Genomic DNA, 19,152 nt, shown 5'->3' with positions numbered 1-19,152 from the left:
TTCCCCAGTCATTAGTTAAAAAAGCTCAGTTTGGCCCCTCAGTCCTCACTACCATGTCTCATTGTGGTACCAGTAGATGTGTTCTGTTTTTCTGTCTCTTATATCACTGCCGTGTTCTGCGTAGCTGTAGAAATGAACGGGCCACAGCAACAAGATGCAATAAGGTTATCTTGTGAATTATTTCTTAATATTTTTATTTATTTGAAATGGTTGATCAGCTAAGATGTAATGATCAATTATGACTTCACCAAATGACAGCATCATATAACTTCAGCTAGAAGTCCCCAGAAAGGTGTCCTACTGGTTTATGTCCCGGCTTGGACACTAGCTGCTGACTGTCCCTCATCATGATGAGCCTGAAGATGCTCCTCTGCTTTAGCTTCCAGCTTTGGGACATCATCCCTGCTCCTGCTGGAAGTTAGTCAGCAACTAGAACATTCTGAGATTTTGCTGCCTATGCTAAATGCTCAGCATGACTGATTACTGATGTTTGAATCTTCTACTCTTGTTCTTAACAAGACTTTTAACCTTTATTGCTACAGTCTGGAGATGATGGTCCACAGGAGGAGGACCCATGTCCCAGCTGTTACTATCTGTCAGGAACTGATCAGTGTCATTTGCTGCATGCTCACCTTATGGTGGTGCTGCAGAGTGGCTACAGCATCCAGAAGGTTGTGTGTTTCTGTGTTTCGCTGTGCAGCTTCACTAAGACGAGTGCTTGCATGCTGGAGTGTTGACATGGCAACACCGAGGGAATTGCGGAGGAGGTGAGGCCTGTCTTCACCTGCAGCCCACCTGGCCAGTAAATCCAACTCCAGCGAGTGGATGAGAGACTCGGAGAAGCTGCAAGGACACAAGGTTTGAAGATAGGTGATGAAAATATCCACTATTTATCCATCTGAGGTTAAAGAGCAGAACGAGGATCTGAGACTCAAGCTGCTGTTCTGGTGTTTATGTGTACTGAGCTCTCAGGTTAGCTCGTCCTGCTTCAGGGGAGAGAAGATGACCGAAGAAGAAGAGGAGGTTGTTATTAGAGGAAACTGGCTGCTCTGAACAGAGATGTGATTAACAGACTTGATCTGAACATGAGGGAAATTCATAACATTCAAACGGACTGACCGATTTAAAACCAGCTGAGTGGAAAGATGAGACCCACCTCAGCTCCTGATTGGCTGCTGACTTGGCTGCTGTAAGATTTACACCTCTGATGACTTGCAGCATGGACCCCACCTCTTCCAGCAGATGGGTCTTATTGGCAACATTGAACTCGTTCTCATTGGTCTGGTTCAGATGCCCCGCCTCCCTCTGCAGCACTGAATCAATCACAAATCAGCGTTATTAGTTGTTGTTGATGCATTGGTTCTAATTGGTCTCTGTTAGCTCTCTTGTTACTCTGTTATCATTGCTGAAAACTTTACCCAGTGTGCATACTTTCATTTCATGACTTGGAACTACTGCCACCCTGGCCATGGTCCGGTTACATCTCAACAACAAACTCGGCTGCCCGACTTGTTACCAGAACTCGGGTGTACTGCTATTCAGCACATCTCTCTGGTTCTCTAACACCTTTACTGCCTGATTTCTAAGTTGTTTTTCTGATTCTCCATAACCTCACACCACCACATCTATGTGATCTTCTGCACACTGATGCTTGTTCATGTACTAGGTGGTCCACCATCTCTGTTTCTCTGCTTGTACCACCTGCTGGCCCAAATACCAGGGTTTCAGAGCTTCCAGCCAAGTGGCCCCTTATCTTTATATCTTTTTATGTTTAATTTTTAAATGTTTGGTGCTTTTATTGCAGTTATTTGCCTATTGTGATTTTAACGGCTGAACGATGTCCTTGGAGGTATTTTAAAAAATTTTTATATGTCATCCATGCATTGTCCAGGGTTGCAGGGGAGCTGGTTCCTATCTTACGCTCTCATTGGGCGAGAGGCAGGGGTACCCTGGACAGGTCTTCAGTCCATCACAGGACAAACAACCAGACTCAAACTCACACCTACACTCACCAGCCACTTTATTAGGTACGCCTTGCTAGTACCGGGTTGGACCCCGTTTTGCCTTCAGAACTGTCTTAATCATTGGTGGCATAGATTATTAGGACAGGTGTACCTAATAAAGTGGCCGGTAAATGTAAGGGCAATTTAGAGATACAGCTTACCCTAACATCATGTTTTTGGACTGTGGGAGGAAGCAGAAGTACTCGGAGAGAACATGCAAACTCTATGCAGAAGGTCTATGGGTTCAAATCCCCTACCAGGATTTGACCCCAAGACCTTCTTGCTGCAAGGCAACAGTGCTACCAACTGAGCGACTGTATTATTATTATTATTGTTGTTGTTGTTGTGTGGTTTAGCTCATCCACCAAACTCCGGGGAACAATTAGGTCTACAGAGAGGATGAGCAGAGGGTCCAGGTCCATACCAGGCATATCTGCACTAATTCAACCTTGTCTTCCTCTTTTGTAAAAACACTTGCTAAGTACATATTTACAGAAAAAATTCATTTTTATTTCCCTCCTCATATATTTATATGTAAAATGTGTTCGTTGACAGCAAAGTGGAACAGAACTCAAATTGGTTATGTTCACAAACATGGCAATTTGAGCTATTTCTGGTTCTGATTATTATTATTATAGTCTTGCTGTTGTTCTTTACCCTGAATGTTGTCTTGAAGTCTGCAGACCCTCCTCAGCAGCAGCTCACTGTGGGACCAGCTGTTATTGGTGGAGATATGAAGTTCCATCAGGCTCTCAGACAGATGTATCAACTGGCCAGTCGGCACACAGAGAAGAGAAAACCATCATGAATCAAATTTCTGAGCGTTTGTGTTCTAAGGTTCACTTATCTGCCATAAAATGATGACCATTTAAGTCTGAGTGGGTTGCTCCTCTCCAACCCACACAGCTCTGATCCTCCAGGATGTGGAAATAAAACTCTTTCAGGTAGAGTCTCTGAAACCAGGATGCTGTCTTTAGATCTTTGGTCTCCAGAACCAGAACCCCATCGGTTTGTAAACTGGAAAGTTTGGAAGCTGAGTTAAGGCTTTGGTCTTTGGCTTATTGTTGGACAAATTTCTCCACAATTTTCAGTGGTCAAGTGCTGCCTTGTTGGACACCTGTTGGTTGTCATAATGTTGTAGCTGATTGGTTGGTTGTCTATTAGATTTTGTTTTTACCCAATGAACCTAAAAACCCTCATGTCCCTGAATGTTCAAGTGAAATTGATGAAGTGTGTCTACCTGTTGCTGCAGGGTGCTGAGGTCAGAGGTCAGATGGTGTAAGTCCTCGTCCAATCTGGACAACTGTGACACTACAGTTTTGTTTGGAGAAATCCCAGCCTGGACACATTTTAACAACAGTCCACAAAATGACTTGAGCTGATATCAAAACTAGAGTGAACAGACTCGGGTCGACCCTAAAACTGGAGACCAGTCAGTTAGGATCTAAAACTAGAGACAAGACTTGGGTAGAGACTAGTTTAACATCTGGAATAACAGCAGCCTGATCAACAAAGCAGGTGACAATGGTCAGTTGTTTACCTTGAAGTATTTGATCCGATTCTCCAACAGCACCATCTGTCGGTAAGGCGCCATGGTGACGGCGCTCAGGTTGACAGACAGGAAGAGGTCGTTAAGTCTGTCCAGGTCGTCCAGCAGAACGCTGGTGCAGCCATCATCACATGCTGTTAAAAACAAACATGAGGCCACCTCTGATAACATGCAGCTTTAAAACCTGTGTGTGTGTGTTGGGGGGTACTTACGCACACACTCCTCCTGCTGCAGGACATGACGCTCCTCACACTGGTCGCATAACTGACCTCTGACCCCAGGCTTGCACTCACACAGTCCTGTAAGCTCATTACACACCTGACGGAAGGAGCCCCACCCACTACAGCGACAAATCAAACAAATCCCACCTGGCAAGGTCGGGTTACCATGGTAACCAGCAGAACACCTGAAAGACAAAACTCCATGTGACGTCACAGCAGGTAAGTCATGTGATATCTGCAGGTGTAATGCCTCACCTCTCACAATATCTGCCTTCATATCCATTCAGACAAGAGGTGCACCGGAAATCTCCAGCTCCATCCGACACACAAGTGGGACTGAAACTGGAGAATGGACTGCTTTACACACTAACACTGGAGAAGAGACTGGTTTACACACTAACACTGGAGAAGAGACTGGTTTACACACTAACACTGGAGAAGAGACTGGTTTACACAATGACACTGGAGAACGAACTGGTTTACACACTGACACTGGAGAACGAACTGGTTTACACACTGACACTGGAGAACGAACTGGTTTACGCACTGACACTGGAGAACATACTGGTTTACGCACTGACACCAGAGAAGAGACTGGTTTACACACTGACACTGGAGAAGAGACTGGTTTACACACTGACACTGGAGAAGAGACTGGTTTACACACTGACACTGGAGAAGAGTCTGGTTTACACACTGACACTGGAGAACGGACTGGTTTACACACTAACACTGGAGAAGAGACTGGTTTACACACTGACACAGGAGAAGAGACTGGTTTACACACTGACACTGGAGAACGGACTGATTTACACACTAACACTGGAGAAGAGACTGGTTTACACACTGACACTGGAGAAGAGACTGGTTTATACACTGACACAGGAAAAGAGACTGGTTTACACACTGACACTGGAGAACATACTGGTTTACGCACTAACACTGGAGAACGGACTGGTTTACACACTGACACTGGAGAAGAGACTGGTTTACACACTGACACTGGAGAAGAGACTGGTTTACACACTGACACTGGAGAACATACAGGTTTACACACTGACACTGGAGAAGAGACTGGTTTACACACTGACACTGGAGAAGAGACTGCTTTACACACTGACACTGGAGAAGAGACTGGTTTACACATTGACACTGGAGAAGAGACTGGTTTACGCCCTGACACTGGAGAAGAGACTGGTTTACGCCCTGACACTGGAGAACATACTGGTTTACACACTGACAATGGAGAAGAGACTGGTTTACAAACTGACACTGGAGAAGAGACTGGTTTACGCACTGACACTGGAGAACATACTGGTTTACACACTGACACTGGAGAAGAGACTGGTTTACGCCCTGACACTGGAGAAGAGACTGGTTTACGCCCTGACACTGGAGAACATACTTTTTTACACACTGACAGTGGAGAAGAGACTGGTTTACACACTGACACTGGAGAAGAGACTGGTTTACACACTGACACTGGAGAACATACTGGTTTACGCACTGACACTGGAGAACATACAGGTTTACACACTGACACTGGAGTAGAGACTGGTTTACCCACTGACACTGGAGAACATACAGGTTTACACACTGACACTGGAGAAGAGACTGGTTTACGCACTGACACTGGAGAACATACTGGTTTACGCACTGACACTGGAGAACATACAGGTTTACACACTGACACTGGAGTAGAGACTGGTTTACCCACTGACACTGGAGAACATACAGGTTTACACACTGACACTGGAGAAGAGACTGGTTTACGCACTGACACTGGAGAACATACTGGTTTACACACTGACACTGGAGAACATACAGGTTTACACACTGACACTGGAGAAGAGACTGGTTTACACACTGACACTGGAGAACATACTGGTTTACGCACTGACACTGGAGAACATACAGGTTTACACACTGACACTGGAGAAGAGACTGGTTTACACACTGACACTGGAGAACATACTGGTTTACACACTGACAGTGGAGAACGGACTGGGTTACACACTGACACTGGAGAAGAGACTGGTTTACGCACTGACACTGGAGAAGAGACTGGTTTACACACTGACACTGGAGAAGAGACTGGTTTACACACTGACACTGGAGAACATACTGGTTTACGCACTGACACTGGAGAACATACAGGTTTACACACTGACACTGGAGAAGAGACTGGTTTACACACTGACACTGGAGAAGAGACTGGTTTACACACTGACACTGGAGAACATACTGGTTTACGCACTGACACTGGAGAACATACAGGTTTACACACTGACACTGGAGAAGAGACTGGTTTACACACTGACACTGGAGAAGAGACTGGTTTACACACTGACACTAGAGAACATACTGGTTTACACACTGACAGTGGAGAAGAGACTGGTTTACACACTGACACTGGAGAACATACTGGTTTACACACTGACACTGGAGAACATACTGGTTTACACACTGACACTGGAGAAGAAACTGGTTTACACACTGACAGTGGAGAAGAGACTGTTTTACACACTGACACCGGAGAACATACTGGTTTACACACTGACACTGGAGAACATACTGGTTTACGCACTGACACCGGAGAACATACTGGTTTATGCACTGACACTGGAGAAGAGACTCATTTAAACATGGACACTGGAGCGTGGACTTGTTAAACCACTGATACAGAATGGATTCGGGTAAACATGGCTCGCGAAATGCCAAAGCGCAAGTTGCAGTTTACCTATTATCCAGCAGGGGGCAGGCACACAAAGAACAGTCACTTGCAGAGCCACTGATGTTTCCATAGTAACCCGGGGCACAGATATCACATCTCCGCCCGCTGGTGTGATGCTTACAGTCCTGAATAATATTGAGGTAAATGTTGATATTTCATCACCAGTGGGCACTGCTACTGAAACCCCTAAATAAGCCAACTCTACCTGCACTCATATGTTACCTGACAGTCTCCGGTCTCTGGGTCACAGCTTGCACTGTGGTTGTTGCAGCGACATTGAACACATGGACGTACTGTCATGGTCTTCAAACTCTGAAGTGGGAGCTCAGACTGAGGCTGCCGGAAAAAACCTGCCGCACACTCCTACAGAGGGACGAGTCAGAGACAGATGGGTCAGAAAGACGGGTCAGTGTTGGACAGGTTAGAAAGATGGGTCTGATTCAGTTGAGCTTTCAGAGTTTTCAAAAATATTGGCTTCATCTAAACTTCAACTAGTATGTTAGAACCAATTCCAACCAAAGTGTCTTATCTTTAGTAAACAGATCAATACCACAGTCTTTTAAGGTAGGTGTAATTACAGATTTTGTGGGTTGCTTTGGCACAAATAGGATTCGCGGAGTCCCTTCACATGATAAGCACAGCCGTACACCCCGTGAGAACCCGACTGATCCTTAACAAAATAAAACACTTAATGTAAACTTATTTTATAAACTTTGTCATCATATCAGACATTTCTGTTTTGCATTTAGCAAACAAAAATTTTAACCAATCCTAATTTTGCTGGATCTCAGGAACCATTCAGTCCAAAAGGTTCGATGTCTTTTTATACTGTGTATTTTCCACTTGGTCAAATAATTACAGTGTGGGATAAATGTCTTTATGCTGATGACTCACAGTTTTATCCTGATGAATTCAGTAAGTGAAAATAATTCAGTTATTTTATCTGCACCTTAACACACTCATCATTTCTGTTCTCTGGATAGCTGGTTTGGTCTGAAAAACCTTGAGTTTTCCTTTTGGTGCTCAGAGAGGAAATGGTTGGGTTCTGAGAAGATGTTCTGATGAACCCATGAGGCTATTATGCATACTGATAATTATTACCTGACAGGACAGTCCACTGTATCCAGGTGGACAGAGACATGACTCAATCAGTTTGGCCCTTTCCTGTAAGTCACCTGACTCTGCGCTGACAGCTCTCTCCATAGTGATGTTAGAAATCCTTAATGAAATAAGAGGAAACATGGTTTTTAGGGTTAGTGACGTGACATCAGTGTATCAAAGCAATGCTAATAGGTAGTAGTGTATGTATGTGGACCTGCTCTGCTGCAGGCCGGTCCCGTACGAAGCCTTGATGAGGATGTACTGAATGTTATTGAGGACAGACAGAAAGTCTGCATGGGTCACCGCCATCTGAGACACCGAGTTAAAATATTTCCACTTGTGCTGTAAAACAGAACCAGTCAGAACCAGCCGACACCTTTGTTGTTCTGAATCTGTTTCCCAGAATGCTTCACTGCCCTACCTCCATCAGCTTGATGTTATGCTGTGTCCCGATGCTGTTGCTAGGGGTAACCATGTCAGTGTATATAATGTGCTTCCTCAAGGTCCCACCCCTCATGAGCACCTGAGGCTCCTGATTGGACAGTCCAGAGCCATCCTCAGCATAGAAAGTGATGATGTAAGAGAGCAAGCCACCATATGACATCAGCTGTATGGAAACACAGTCAGGTACTTCAGTAAATACACAGAAAAACTTCACAGTACAACATATTACCTTGATCCAATAGCACAGACCAAAAATATTTCAGATATGAACACAATAAATGAGTTAATAAATGGTATGGCTGTCAGATTTTAGATAACTTTTGAATATTAGCCTGCAGGTCAACTGGTCAGACTGGATTATGTGGTGTTTTGTCCTCATGTGAACCATTGGTTTATGATTCTGTTTACATTTAGAAAAAACCTGATCAGAAACAAATGAGAGGTCATTAGAGCTCTAGCAAACGTTTCCTGTAATTCAGTAAAAGGAGCAGAATGAAAACCAGAGGTGGACAAAAATGAGGTCTTCAGTTCACAGATTAAGCTGCAGCTACAGAGCATGCAGCAGCATCAGTCAGAAGGCTGGGAAACCTTACCTGGTCCCCTTCGACCTGAGCTGGCATTCTCCAGTAGAGGGGGCCAACGAGCCCACTGGTATTTAACTGCCGGGTGTCCAGCAGCATTTCGCCGCCATGTTGGTAAACCCCAGATTTAACACTCTGAAGGCTGGACAGACTGACCAATGACAAGACATCAGGAGACCGACCGATACTGATCTGTGGAGAAGAGAAACCTTCTGAATGTAGTACATATGTGTACTTGCAGTACCAATGTAGAATTTTTACAATACTCACAGGGACTCTGGTGAGTCCTCCCTGCTCCTCACAGTCTCTGCTCAGTCCAGAACAGAAACATTCAGAACATCCATTTGGGTTCTGGTCTGACAGAGCAAACCAACCAGAAACACATTCCTCACAGCGCCGACCTGACACGCCAGACTAAACCATGACATGAAACATATGTGTTTTTAAACACAAACACAGCGGAAGTATAGTGACATTAATGATTAAAGTATCTTCATCATCATCAGTAACGGACAGTAGTAAAACCTGGTTCAAATGATCTGAATGATCGTATCACCTGATCCTGGTTCTGGTTCTTACCTTGCACACACACTCTCCAGTCCGTCCGCACTCACATACTCCGAGTGTTTTACTGCAAAACGTCTCGTTGGTTCCTGCCACATCACAGCTGCACGCTGAGCAGGCTGGGTAACCATAGTAACCAGGTGCACACCAATCACATGACCTGCCAGAGAAGCCATCCTTGCAAGGACACTGTCCACTGAGCAGGTCACACTGGGGGGAGGAGCTTCCTGAGGCACTGCAGCTGCACGCCTGGAGGACATAGGTAGTTAACAGCACTCACCTGTCACAGGTGTATGTAGGTACTAACAGCTCTGTGCAGGTGTGTGTGTGTGTGTGCTCCTGTGTGTACCTTGCAGCCTGTGGTGGGGTCGTGATCCCAGTAACCTGTCTCACACCTGTTGCAGGTGTCTCCCTCTGTGTTGGGGGGGCAGACACACTCTCCGCTATTGGGGTTACAGTTTCCACCAGTGTGATCGCAGATGCATGCTGGGAGATCAGAAAGCAGCCAATAAGATGGCAGAACGGCAGCCATACAGACAGTCTGTCACACCTTTTACCTGTGCAGTTGATGCCCTGGTAACCATAGTAACCACGGCTACAATGATCACACCTGACTCCAGCTACTCCATCTTTACAGTGACACTGCCCATCTTCATCACATAACTCAGACACAGATCCAGACCGGCTGCAGCCGCAGGGCTGACAGCTCCGCCCACTCCGAAGCCCGAAGAACCCCGACTGAGAACGTAAACAAACAAACCAAAACATTTACCTTATCATATGTGAGTGTGTCTGTGTGTGTGTCTGTGTGTTAGTTACCTGGCAGCGGTCACAGGTGTGTCCCGTCACATTCTCTCTGCACAAACACTGACCCGTTGTGATGTCACATACAGTGGATAAAGAGCCGTTGACATCACAGCCGCAGTCTGCAAGAAAAAGACCCGCCCACTGTCAGTGATATCGATATACACTGCTGAAAAAAATAAAGGGAAGACTTAAACAACACAATATAACTCCAAGTAAATCAAACTTCTGTGAAATCAAACTGTCCACTTAGGAAGCAACACTGATTGACAATCAATTTCACATCTTGTTGTTCAAATGTAAAAGACAACAGGAGGAAATCTTTGGTGATTATCAAGACACTCAATAAAGGAGTGGTTCTGCAGGTGGGGACCACAGACCACTTCTCAGTACCGATGCTTTCTGGATGATGTTTTGGTCACTTTTGAATGTTGGTGGTGTTTTCACACTCGTGGTAGCATGAGACGGACTCTACAACCCACACAAGTGGCTCAGGTAGTGCAGCTCATCCAGGATGGCACATCAATGGGAGCTGTGGCAAGAAGGTTTGCTGTGTCTGTCAGCGTAGTGTCCAGAGCCTGGAGGCGCTACCAGGAGACAGGCCAGTACACCAGGAGACGTGGAGGAGGCCGTAGGAGGGCAACAACCCAGCAGCAGGACCGCTACCTCCGCCTTTGTGCAAGGAGGAACAGGAGGAGCACTGCCAGAGCCCTGCAAAATGACCTCCAGCAGGCCACAAATGTGCATGTGTCTGCACAAACGGTTAGAAACCAACTCCATGAGGATGGTATGAGGGCCTGACGTCCACAAATGAGGGTTGTGCTCACAGCCCAACACCGTGCAGGACACTTGGCATTCGCCAGAGAACACCAGGATTGGCAAATTCACCACTGGTGCCCTGTGGTCTTCACAGATGAAAGCAGGTTCACACTGAGCACATGTGACAGACGTGACAGAGTCTGGAGACACCGTGGAGAGCGATCTGCTGCCTGCAACATCCTTCAGCATGACTGGTTTGGCAGTGGGTCAGTAATGGTGTGGGGAGGCATTTCTTTCCATGTGCTCACCAGAGGTAGCCTGACTGCCATTAGGTACCGAGATGAGATCCTCAGACCCCTTGTGAGACCATATATGCTGGTACGGTTGGCCCTGGGTTCCTCCTAATGCAGGACAATGCTAGATCTTATTTGGCTGGAATGTGTCAGCAGTTCCTGGAAGATTAAGACATTGAAGCTATGGACTGGCCCGCCCGTTCCCCAGACCTGAATCCGATTGAGCACATCTGGAACATCATGTCTCGCTCCATCCACCAACGTCACGTTGCACCACAGACTGTCCAGGAGTTGGCGGATGCTTTAGTCCAGGTCTGGGAGGAGATCCCTCAGGAGATCATCCACCGTCTCATCAGGAGCATCTCCAGGTGTTGTAGGGAGGTCATACAGCCACATGGAGGCCACACACAATACTGAGCCTCATTTTGACTTGTTTTAAGGACATTACATCAAAGTTGGATCAGCCTCTAGTGTGTTTTTACACTTTAATTTTGTGTGTGACTCCAAATCCAGGCCTTCATTGGTTCATAAATTTGATTTCCATTGATGATTGTTGTGTGATTTTGTTGTCAGCAGATTCAACTTTGTACAGAACAAAGTATTCAATGAGAATATTTCATTCATTCAGATCTAGGATGTGTTATTTGAGGGTTCCCTTTATTTTTTTGAGCAGTGTATATGACCCCTCCCACAAGCCAACCCCTGTTAAATTTCTGCTTTCACTGTTAAAACTACAACCCTTTCATGCAATGCTCTCTGGATGATTGGCTCTGAAGGCCTGCAGTGTCATCACTTCACCATCAGATAGCAGCATGCATGTGCTCAAATTTACACCAGGAGAAAGCGGTCAAAGGTAAAAACTAATAAGATTTCAGAAGATCAACATTCCTGCTGCAACGCAGCAGCTCCTGCCCTCACTGCCCAGCCAGCATATGGTTAGGCTAACGAGGTGTGAGGAAGGAGACATGTCTGAATGTTCTGAGACTGCTGTTTTATCACAGTTGGTTTAGTCTAGAACTCATCACGTTCAACAGGTTTAGTTTTTATCAAAACAAAATTTATATTTGTGGAACACAATTGCAACACCTCCCACTACCTAAGTGTTGTCTTAGCAACCACTGGCACACCTGGAGACACTAATATTCAGGGGTTCCAGCGGAGCGCAGAGACTGTTGCCCCTTTTGAATAAATGTCCCCTGTTCTGCAGGCTACTATCACACGGTGTGATGGAGGTACCAATGTAATGTCCCTGTGGTGAGATGTTCTGCTTCATTAAATTTCTGTGGCTGATCATAGTTAACAATCTGTGAGACTTGGTTCTGTCGTACAGACATTAGGGTATAAAAAACTCACTCTTACAATCCTTGGTGAGCACTGCGTCTCCATAGTAACCAGGACGACAGACCTCACAATGTTTTCCTGCCGTGTTGCTGAGGCAACGCAGACACTCCCCAGTCACAGTATCGCAGTATCCGGCCTCACTGACGTTAACGTTACCGTTACACTCACAGCTAACACAGGCCCCACCCATGACCTGTGGGTTACCATAGAAACCACTGGTACACCTGCAGACAGGCATAAGAAATTACAGTGAGTCACTCTATTTACTGAATAAAACCTTAGCCAGGGCATCTGTGACCCTCACCTCTCACAGTTTGTCCCAGTGTATCCATGCTGGCACTGATCACATGACACCTTTCCAGACGCATCCACTACACAGGTAGGACTGAAACTGAAACAGACAGGTAGGACTGAAGCTGGAGCAGGCAGGTTAAATTAAATTAAATTAAATTAAATTCAATTCAATTCAGTTTTCTTTATATAGCGCCAATTCACAACACATGTCGTCTCAAGGTTCTTCACAACAGTCAGGTTCATACATTCCTATTAATCCTAACAATTGAATAGTGCAGTCGGAGTTAGTTATTTATTCAAATTGGATAAAAAGTTTTTCTATCTAAGGAAACCCAGCAGATTGCATCCAGTCAGTGACTTGCAGCATTCACTCCTCCTGGATGAGCATGTAGAGACAGTGGACAGTCACTGGTGTTGACTTTGCAGCAATCCCTCATACTGAGCATGCATGTAGCGACAGTGGAGAGGAAAAACTCCCTTTTAACAGGAAGAAACCTCCAGCAGAACCAGAACCAGGCTCAGTGTGAGCGGCCATCTGCCACGACCGACTGGAGGTTTGAGAGAACAAAGCAGAGACACAAAGAGAACAAAGAAGCACTGATCCAGGAGTACTTTCTATAGGAAGAAAAAGTAAATGTTAATGGATGTAGCTCCTTTAGTTGTTTCATCTAGAAAGAAAGAACAGATAAACTCTGAGCCAGTTTTCAAGGTTAGAGTCTGAAAGAGAGAACATAGAGTTAGTCACAGTAGAAGCTCAGTCAGTAGCCATGTCTAGGAGAGAGAAAGGATTAAACAGTGAAAGACAGGGCCATGTGGATCATCTGTAGAAGGTGAGCATTAAGTTGTTGCCAGCAGAAGCTCGGACGATGCCCCTCTCCCGAAAGGTGTCACAGGTAGACACAGAGTCAGGCCAGGTGTAGCTTCTAGGAAGAGAAAAGAGAACAAAGTTAAAAGCTGAAATAACAGCATTTTGGATCAGCTGAAGGCTTTTAACTGCATTTTGTGGAATCCTAGAAACCTGTTTAATATAGGCATCCGGTATAGATGCCCGAGCCACCTCAACTGGCTCCTCTCGATGTGGAGGAGCAGCAGCTCTACTCCAAGCCCCTCCCGGATGGCCGAGCTCCTCACCCTATCTCTAAGGGAGTGCCCGGCCACCCTACGGAGGAAGCTCATTTCAGCCGCTTGTATCCGTGATCTCGTTCTTTCGGTCATGACCCAAAGTTTATGGCCATAGGTGAGGGTAGGAATGTAGACCGACCGGTAAATCGAGAGCTTCGCTTTTTGGCTCAGCTCTCTCTTCACCACAACGGACTGGCACAGCGCCCCCATTACTGTGGCAGCCGCACCGATCCGTCTGTCGAGCCCCCGCTCCATTCTTCCCTCACTCGTGAACAAGACCCCGAGATACTTAAACTCCACTTGAGGCAGGAACTCCCCTCCAACCTGAAGAGGACAAGCCACCCTTTTCCGGTTGAGAACCATGGCCTCGGACTTGGAGGAGCTGATCCTCATACCAGCCGCTTCACACTCGGCTGCGAACCGCCACAGCGCATGCTGTAGGTCTTGGCTAGAGGGGGCCAGCAGGACCACGTCATCTGCAAAAAGAAGAGACGAAATCCACTGGTCCCCAAACCCGACCCCCTCCGGCCCTTGGCTGCGTCTAGAAATCCTGTCCATAAAAGTTATGAACAGGACCGGTGACAAAGGGCAGCCCTGCCGGAGTCCAACATGCACCGGGAACAGGTCCGACTTAGTGCCGGCAATGCGGACCAAACTCCTGCTCCGCTCGTACAGAGACCGGATGGCCCCTAATAAAGGGCCCCCGATTCCATACTCCTGGAGCACCCCCCACAGGGCATCACGAGGGACACAGTCGAATGCTTTCTCAAGGTCCACAAAACACATGTGAGCCGGTTGGGCAAACTCCCATGCACCCTCAAGTACCCTGTAGAGGGTGTAGAGCTGGTCCAGTGTTCCGGGACGAAAACCACACTGCTCCTCCTGAAGCCAAGGTTCGACTATTGGTCGGACTCTCCTCTCCACTACCCTGGCGTAGGCCTTACCAGGGAGGCTGAGGAGTGTGATCCCCCTGTAGTTGGAACACACCCTCCGGTCCCCCTTCTTATAAAGGGGGACCACCACCCCAGTCTGCCAGTCCAGAGGCACTGTCCCCGACCGCCACGCAATGTTGAAGAGGCGTGTCAACCATGACAGCCCTACAGCATCCAGAGACTTGAGGTACTCAGGGCGGATCTCATCCACCCCCAAAGCCTTGCCACCGCGGAGCTTTTTAACCACCTCGGTGACTTCAGCCTAGGTGATGAAAGAGTCCAACCCCGAGTCCCCAGCCTCTGTTTCCACCAGGGAATGCGTGATGGCAGGATTGAGGAGATCCTCGAAGTACTCCTTCCACCGCCCGATAATGTCCTCAGTCGAGGTCAGCAGTCTCCCACCCCCACTATAAACAGTGTTGACGAAGCACTGCTTCCCCCTCCTGAGGCGCCGGACGGTTTGCCAGAATCGCTTCGAGGCCAACCGGTAGTCCTTCTCCATGGCCTCACCGAACTCCTCCCAGGCTCGAGTTTTTGCCTCTGCCACAACCTGGGCCGCAGCAAGTTGGCCCCACGGTACCCGTCAGCCGCCTCAAGAGTCCCACAAGCCAACCACAGCCGATAGGACTCCTTCTTCAGCTTGACAGCATCCCTTACTGCCGGTGTCCACCACCGGGTTCTGGGATTGCGGCCGCGACAGGCACCACAGACCTTACGGCCACAGCTACGGGCAGCAGCATCGACAATAGATGCGGAGAACATGGTCCCCTCGGACTCTATGTCTCCAACATCCCGCGGGATCTGGTCGAAGCTCTCCCGGAAGTGGGAGTTGAATACATCCCTGGCCGAGGGCTCTTCCAGGCGTTCCCAACAGACCCTCACTATGTGCTTGTGCCTGCCAAGTCTGTCCGGCTTTCTCCTCCTCCAGCGGATCCAAGTCACCACCAGGTGGTGATCAGTGGACAGCTCAGCCCCTCTCTTCACCTGAGTGTCCAAAACATGCGGCCGAAGGTCTGATGATACGACAACAAAGTCGATCATCGACCTCCTGCCTAGGGTGTCCTGGTGCCAAGTACACTGATGAACACCCTTATGTTTGAACATGGTGTTCGTTATGGACAATTCGTGACTAGCACAGAAGTCCAATAACAAAACACCACTCGGATTCAGATCGGGGAGGCCATTCCTCCCAATCACGCCTCTCCAGGTGTCGCTGTCGTTCCCCACGTGGGCGTTGAAGTCCCCCAGCAGAATAATGGAGTCCCCGGGAGGGGCACTATCCAGCACCCCCGACTGGGACGCCAAGAAGGCCGGGTACTCTGCACTACCGCTCGGCCCGTAGGCTGAGACGACAGTCAGAGACCTATCCCCAACCTGAAGGCGCAGGGATACGACCCTTTCATCCACTGGGGTAAACCCCAACACGAGACGGCTGAGCTGGGGGGCAACAAGCAAACCCACACCAGCCCGCCGCCTCTTCCCGAGGGCCACTCCAGAGTAGAAGAGAGTCCAACCCCTCTCAAGGAGATGGGTTTCAGAGCCCACGCTGTGCGTGGCGGCGAGCCCGACTATTTCTAGTCGATATCTCTCGACCTCCCGCACAAGCTCAGGCTCCTTCCCCCCCAGCGAGGTGACATTCCACGTCCCTAGAGCCAGCCTAAGCATCCGGGGATCGGGCCGCTGAGGTCTCCACCTTCGTCCGCCACCCGATCCTCTTTGCACCGGTCCCTCACGGTTCCCCTTGCAGATGGTGGGCCCACTGGGGGATGGCCTCGCGTCTCTCGTTCGGGCTTGGCCCGGCCGGGTCCCGCGAGGAGCAATCCGGCCATCAGGTGCTCTCCGACGAGTCCCGACCCCAGGCCTGGCTCCAGGTGGGACCCTGGCTCCGCCGTACCGGGCGACGTCACGTGCCTCGATATTTTGTTCTTCATGAGGGATTCTTGAACCACTCTTTGTCTGACCCATCACCTAGAGCCTGTTTGCCATGGGAGACCCTACCAGGGGCAATTAGGCCCCAGACAACATAGCCTCTAGGATCATTTGAGCACTCAAACCCCTCCACCACGTTAAGGTGGCGGTTCAAGGATCTTTACTTTATTATCAGAGGTCAATTTAATGCCATCCAGGTTAAGTGATTGACTAAGCAGTTTCTTTTTTAAAGACTCCGGTCCAAAGATGACAACTTCTGTCTTGTCTGAATTTACAAGCAAAAAATTTAACATCATCCAAATTTTTATATCTTCAAGACATGCTTGTAGTCTATCTAACTGGTTGGGTTCATCAGGATTTATGGATAAGTAAAGCTGAGTATCATCAGCGTAACAGTGAACATTTATTCTATGCTGCCTGATAATTTGACCTATTGGAAGCATATATATAGTAAAGAGAATTGGCCCAAGTACTGAACCCTGTGGTACTCCACAATTAACCCTGGAGTTTAAAGATGATTTATCATTTACATGAACAAACTGGAATCTGTCAGACAGATAAGATTTAAACCAGCCTAGCGCTGTTCCCCTGATCCTTACAGCATATTCCAGCCTTTCTAAGAGAATATTATGATCGACTGGATCAAATGCAGCACTGAGATCTAACAGAACCAGAACAGACACAAGTCCATTATCTGAGGCCATAAGAATATCATTAGTGACTTTCAGCAGAGCTGTTTCAGTGCTATGATGAGCTCTGAAACCTGACTGAAACTCTTCAAACAGGTCATTGCTGTATAAATGTTCACACATTTGATTAGCAACTATTTTCTCAAGAATTTTAGATAAGAATGGAAGATTGGATATAGGTCTGTAATTTTTCAAGTCATCTCAATCAAGCGAAGGTTTCTTAAGTAAAGGTTTAATTACAGCTAACTTAAAAGCCTGTGGTTCTGATCCATTTACTAAAGATAGATTAATCATATCTAAAATGGGGCTGGTAATCAGAGGAAACACTTCCTTAAATAATTTGGTTGGGATTGGGTCTAACATACAAGTTGAAGGTTTAGATGAAGCTAATATTTCTGATAACTCAGGAAGCTCCACAGGATCAAAACAGTCCAAACACAAATCAGGTTCTGCAGTTATTTCCAATGTTGTCTCACTTGCTGAGGATGAAGTAATCATCATCAGGAGTATGTCAAAGATTTTATTTTTAATAGAATCGATTTTATTTAAGAAGAATCCCATAAAGTCATGACTGCTGAGAGCTAAGGGAATGGATGGCTCAACAGAGCTATGACTCTGTGTAAGTTTAGCAACTGTACTAAAGAGAAACCTAGGATTATTCTTGTTCTCTTCTATTAATGATGAGAAATAAGCTGTTCTAGCTTGGTGAAGTGTCTTTTTATACAACAGTAGGCTATTTTTCCAGATTAAGTAGGAATCCTCTAGGTGTGTAGAGCGCCATTTTCTCTCCAATTTTCTAACATTGTGCTTTAAAGTACGCAGCTCTGAATTAAACCAAGGAGCTAGCCTCCTATGAATGATTACCTTCTTTTTCAAGGGGGCTGCATTGTCTAATGCATCACGCAATGATGAAGAAACACTATGAACAAAAGAATCAATTTGTGAAGGGGCAGAAACAGAATTATTGCCCTCCACTTTCCTTTTCAGTGATAATGAGGAAATTAAAAGTGGAACAGATTCTTTAAAGGTTGTTACAGCATCGCCTGATAATGATCTACTATAATGAAATTTTCTTTCAGGTGTGGAGTACTCGGTTAAATTAAACTCAAAGGTTATTAAGAAATGGTCAGACAGGACAGGGTTATGAGAAAATATTGTTATGTCTTTACACTCAATGCCATATGTCAGCACAAGGTCCAGAGAATGAAGACAAAGGTGGGTAGGTTTGTTAATGTTTTGAGCAAAGCCAATTGAGTCCAAGATAGCATTAAACGCTATATTTAAGCTATCACTTTCAGTGTCAACATGAATGTTAAAATCCCCACTATAATAACGTTATCTGTATTTAACACTAAATCAGATAAAAGGTCTGAAAACTGATGTAAAAATTGAGAGTAAGGGCCTGGTGGACGGTACAAAACAACAAACAGAAGAGGTTTTAGTGCTTTGCAATTTGGATGAGGAAAACTAAGGATTAAATATTCAAAAGAGTTGTAACTATTGATTGGTCTGGGGCTAATCAATAAATCAGACTGAAAGATGGTTGCTACTCCTCTTCCTCACCCAGTAATTCGAGGAATGTGAAAATTTTAATAATTAGTAGGAGTTGACTCATTTATAGTAACATAATCCTCTTACTGCAGCCAGGTTTCTGTGAGGCAAAATAAATCAATCTGATTTTCACAAATCAGGTCACTAAGTAGCAAAGTCTTTGAAGAGAGATCTTATGTTCAGTAAGCCACATTTAGGTCTGAGTTGTGTTTATTTTTATTAGATTTTCCTGATTTCCTCC

At 46.5% G+C, this 19,152-nt stretch overlaps 1 protein-coding gene across 1 annotated transcript in view; it reads right to left on the bottom strand.

Annotated features, from left to right (window-relative positions):
* Positions 1 to 19,152, bottom strand: part of lama1 (laminin, alpha 1) — a 52,560-nt gene that overhangs the window by 12,316 nt on the left and 21,092 nt on the right. The window contains exons 19-38 of the mRNA XM_047349600.1: positions 12,699 to 12,785; positions 12,407 to 12,618; positions 10,017 to 10,123; positions 9,755 to 9,935; positions 9,547 to 9,683; positions 9,213 to 9,446; positions 8,904 to 9,047; positions 8,646 to 8,825; positions 8,030 to 8,215; positions 7,823 to 7,950; positions 7,609 to 7,726; positions 6,730 to 6,870; positions 6,514 to 6,632; positions 4,029 to 4,115; positions 3,765 to 3,958; positions 3,544 to 3,686; positions 3,244 to 3,342; positions 2,661 to 2,772; positions 1,157 to 1,313; positions 633 to 843 (exon numbers count right to left, since the gene is read on the bottom strand). Of these exons, the coding sequence (XP_047205556.1) occupies positions 633 to 843; positions 1,157 to 1,313; positions 2,661 to 2,772; positions 3,244 to 3,342; positions 3,544 to 3,686; positions 3,765 to 3,958; positions 4,029 to 4,115; positions 6,514 to 6,632; positions 6,730 to 6,870; positions 7,609 to 7,726; positions 7,823 to 7,950; positions 8,030 to 8,215; positions 8,646 to 8,825; positions 8,904 to 9,047; positions 9,213 to 9,446; positions 9,547 to 9,683; positions 9,755 to 9,935; positions 10,017 to 10,123; positions 12,407 to 12,618; positions 12,699 to 12,785 (2,977 nt within the window). The remainder of the gene's footprint in view (positions 1 to 632; positions 844 to 1,156; positions 1,314 to 2,660; positions 2,773 to 3,243; positions 3,343 to 3,543; positions 3,687 to 3,764; positions 3,959 to 4,028; positions 4,116 to 6,513; positions 6,633 to 6,729; positions 6,871 to 7,608; positions 7,727 to 7,822; positions 7,951 to 8,029; positions 8,216 to 8,645; positions 8,826 to 8,903; positions 9,048 to 9,212; positions 9,447 to 9,546; positions 9,684 to 9,754; positions 9,936 to 10,016; positions 10,124 to 12,406; positions 12,619 to 12,698; positions 12,786 to 19,152) is intronic.

This window comes from Girardinichthys multiradiatus, chromosome 21, assembly GCF_021462225.1.
Source record: "Girardinichthys multiradiatus isolate DD_20200921_A chromosome 21, DD_fGirMul_XY1, whole genome shotgun sequence".
In the NCBI taxonomy this organism is placed as follows: Eukaryota; Metazoa; Chordata; class Actinopteri; order Cyprinodontiformes; family Goodeidae; genus Girardinichthys; species Girardinichthys multiradiatus.
Note: the sequence above shows the minus strand (reverse complement) of the source record. Positions and strands in the feature narration are given on the sequence as shown.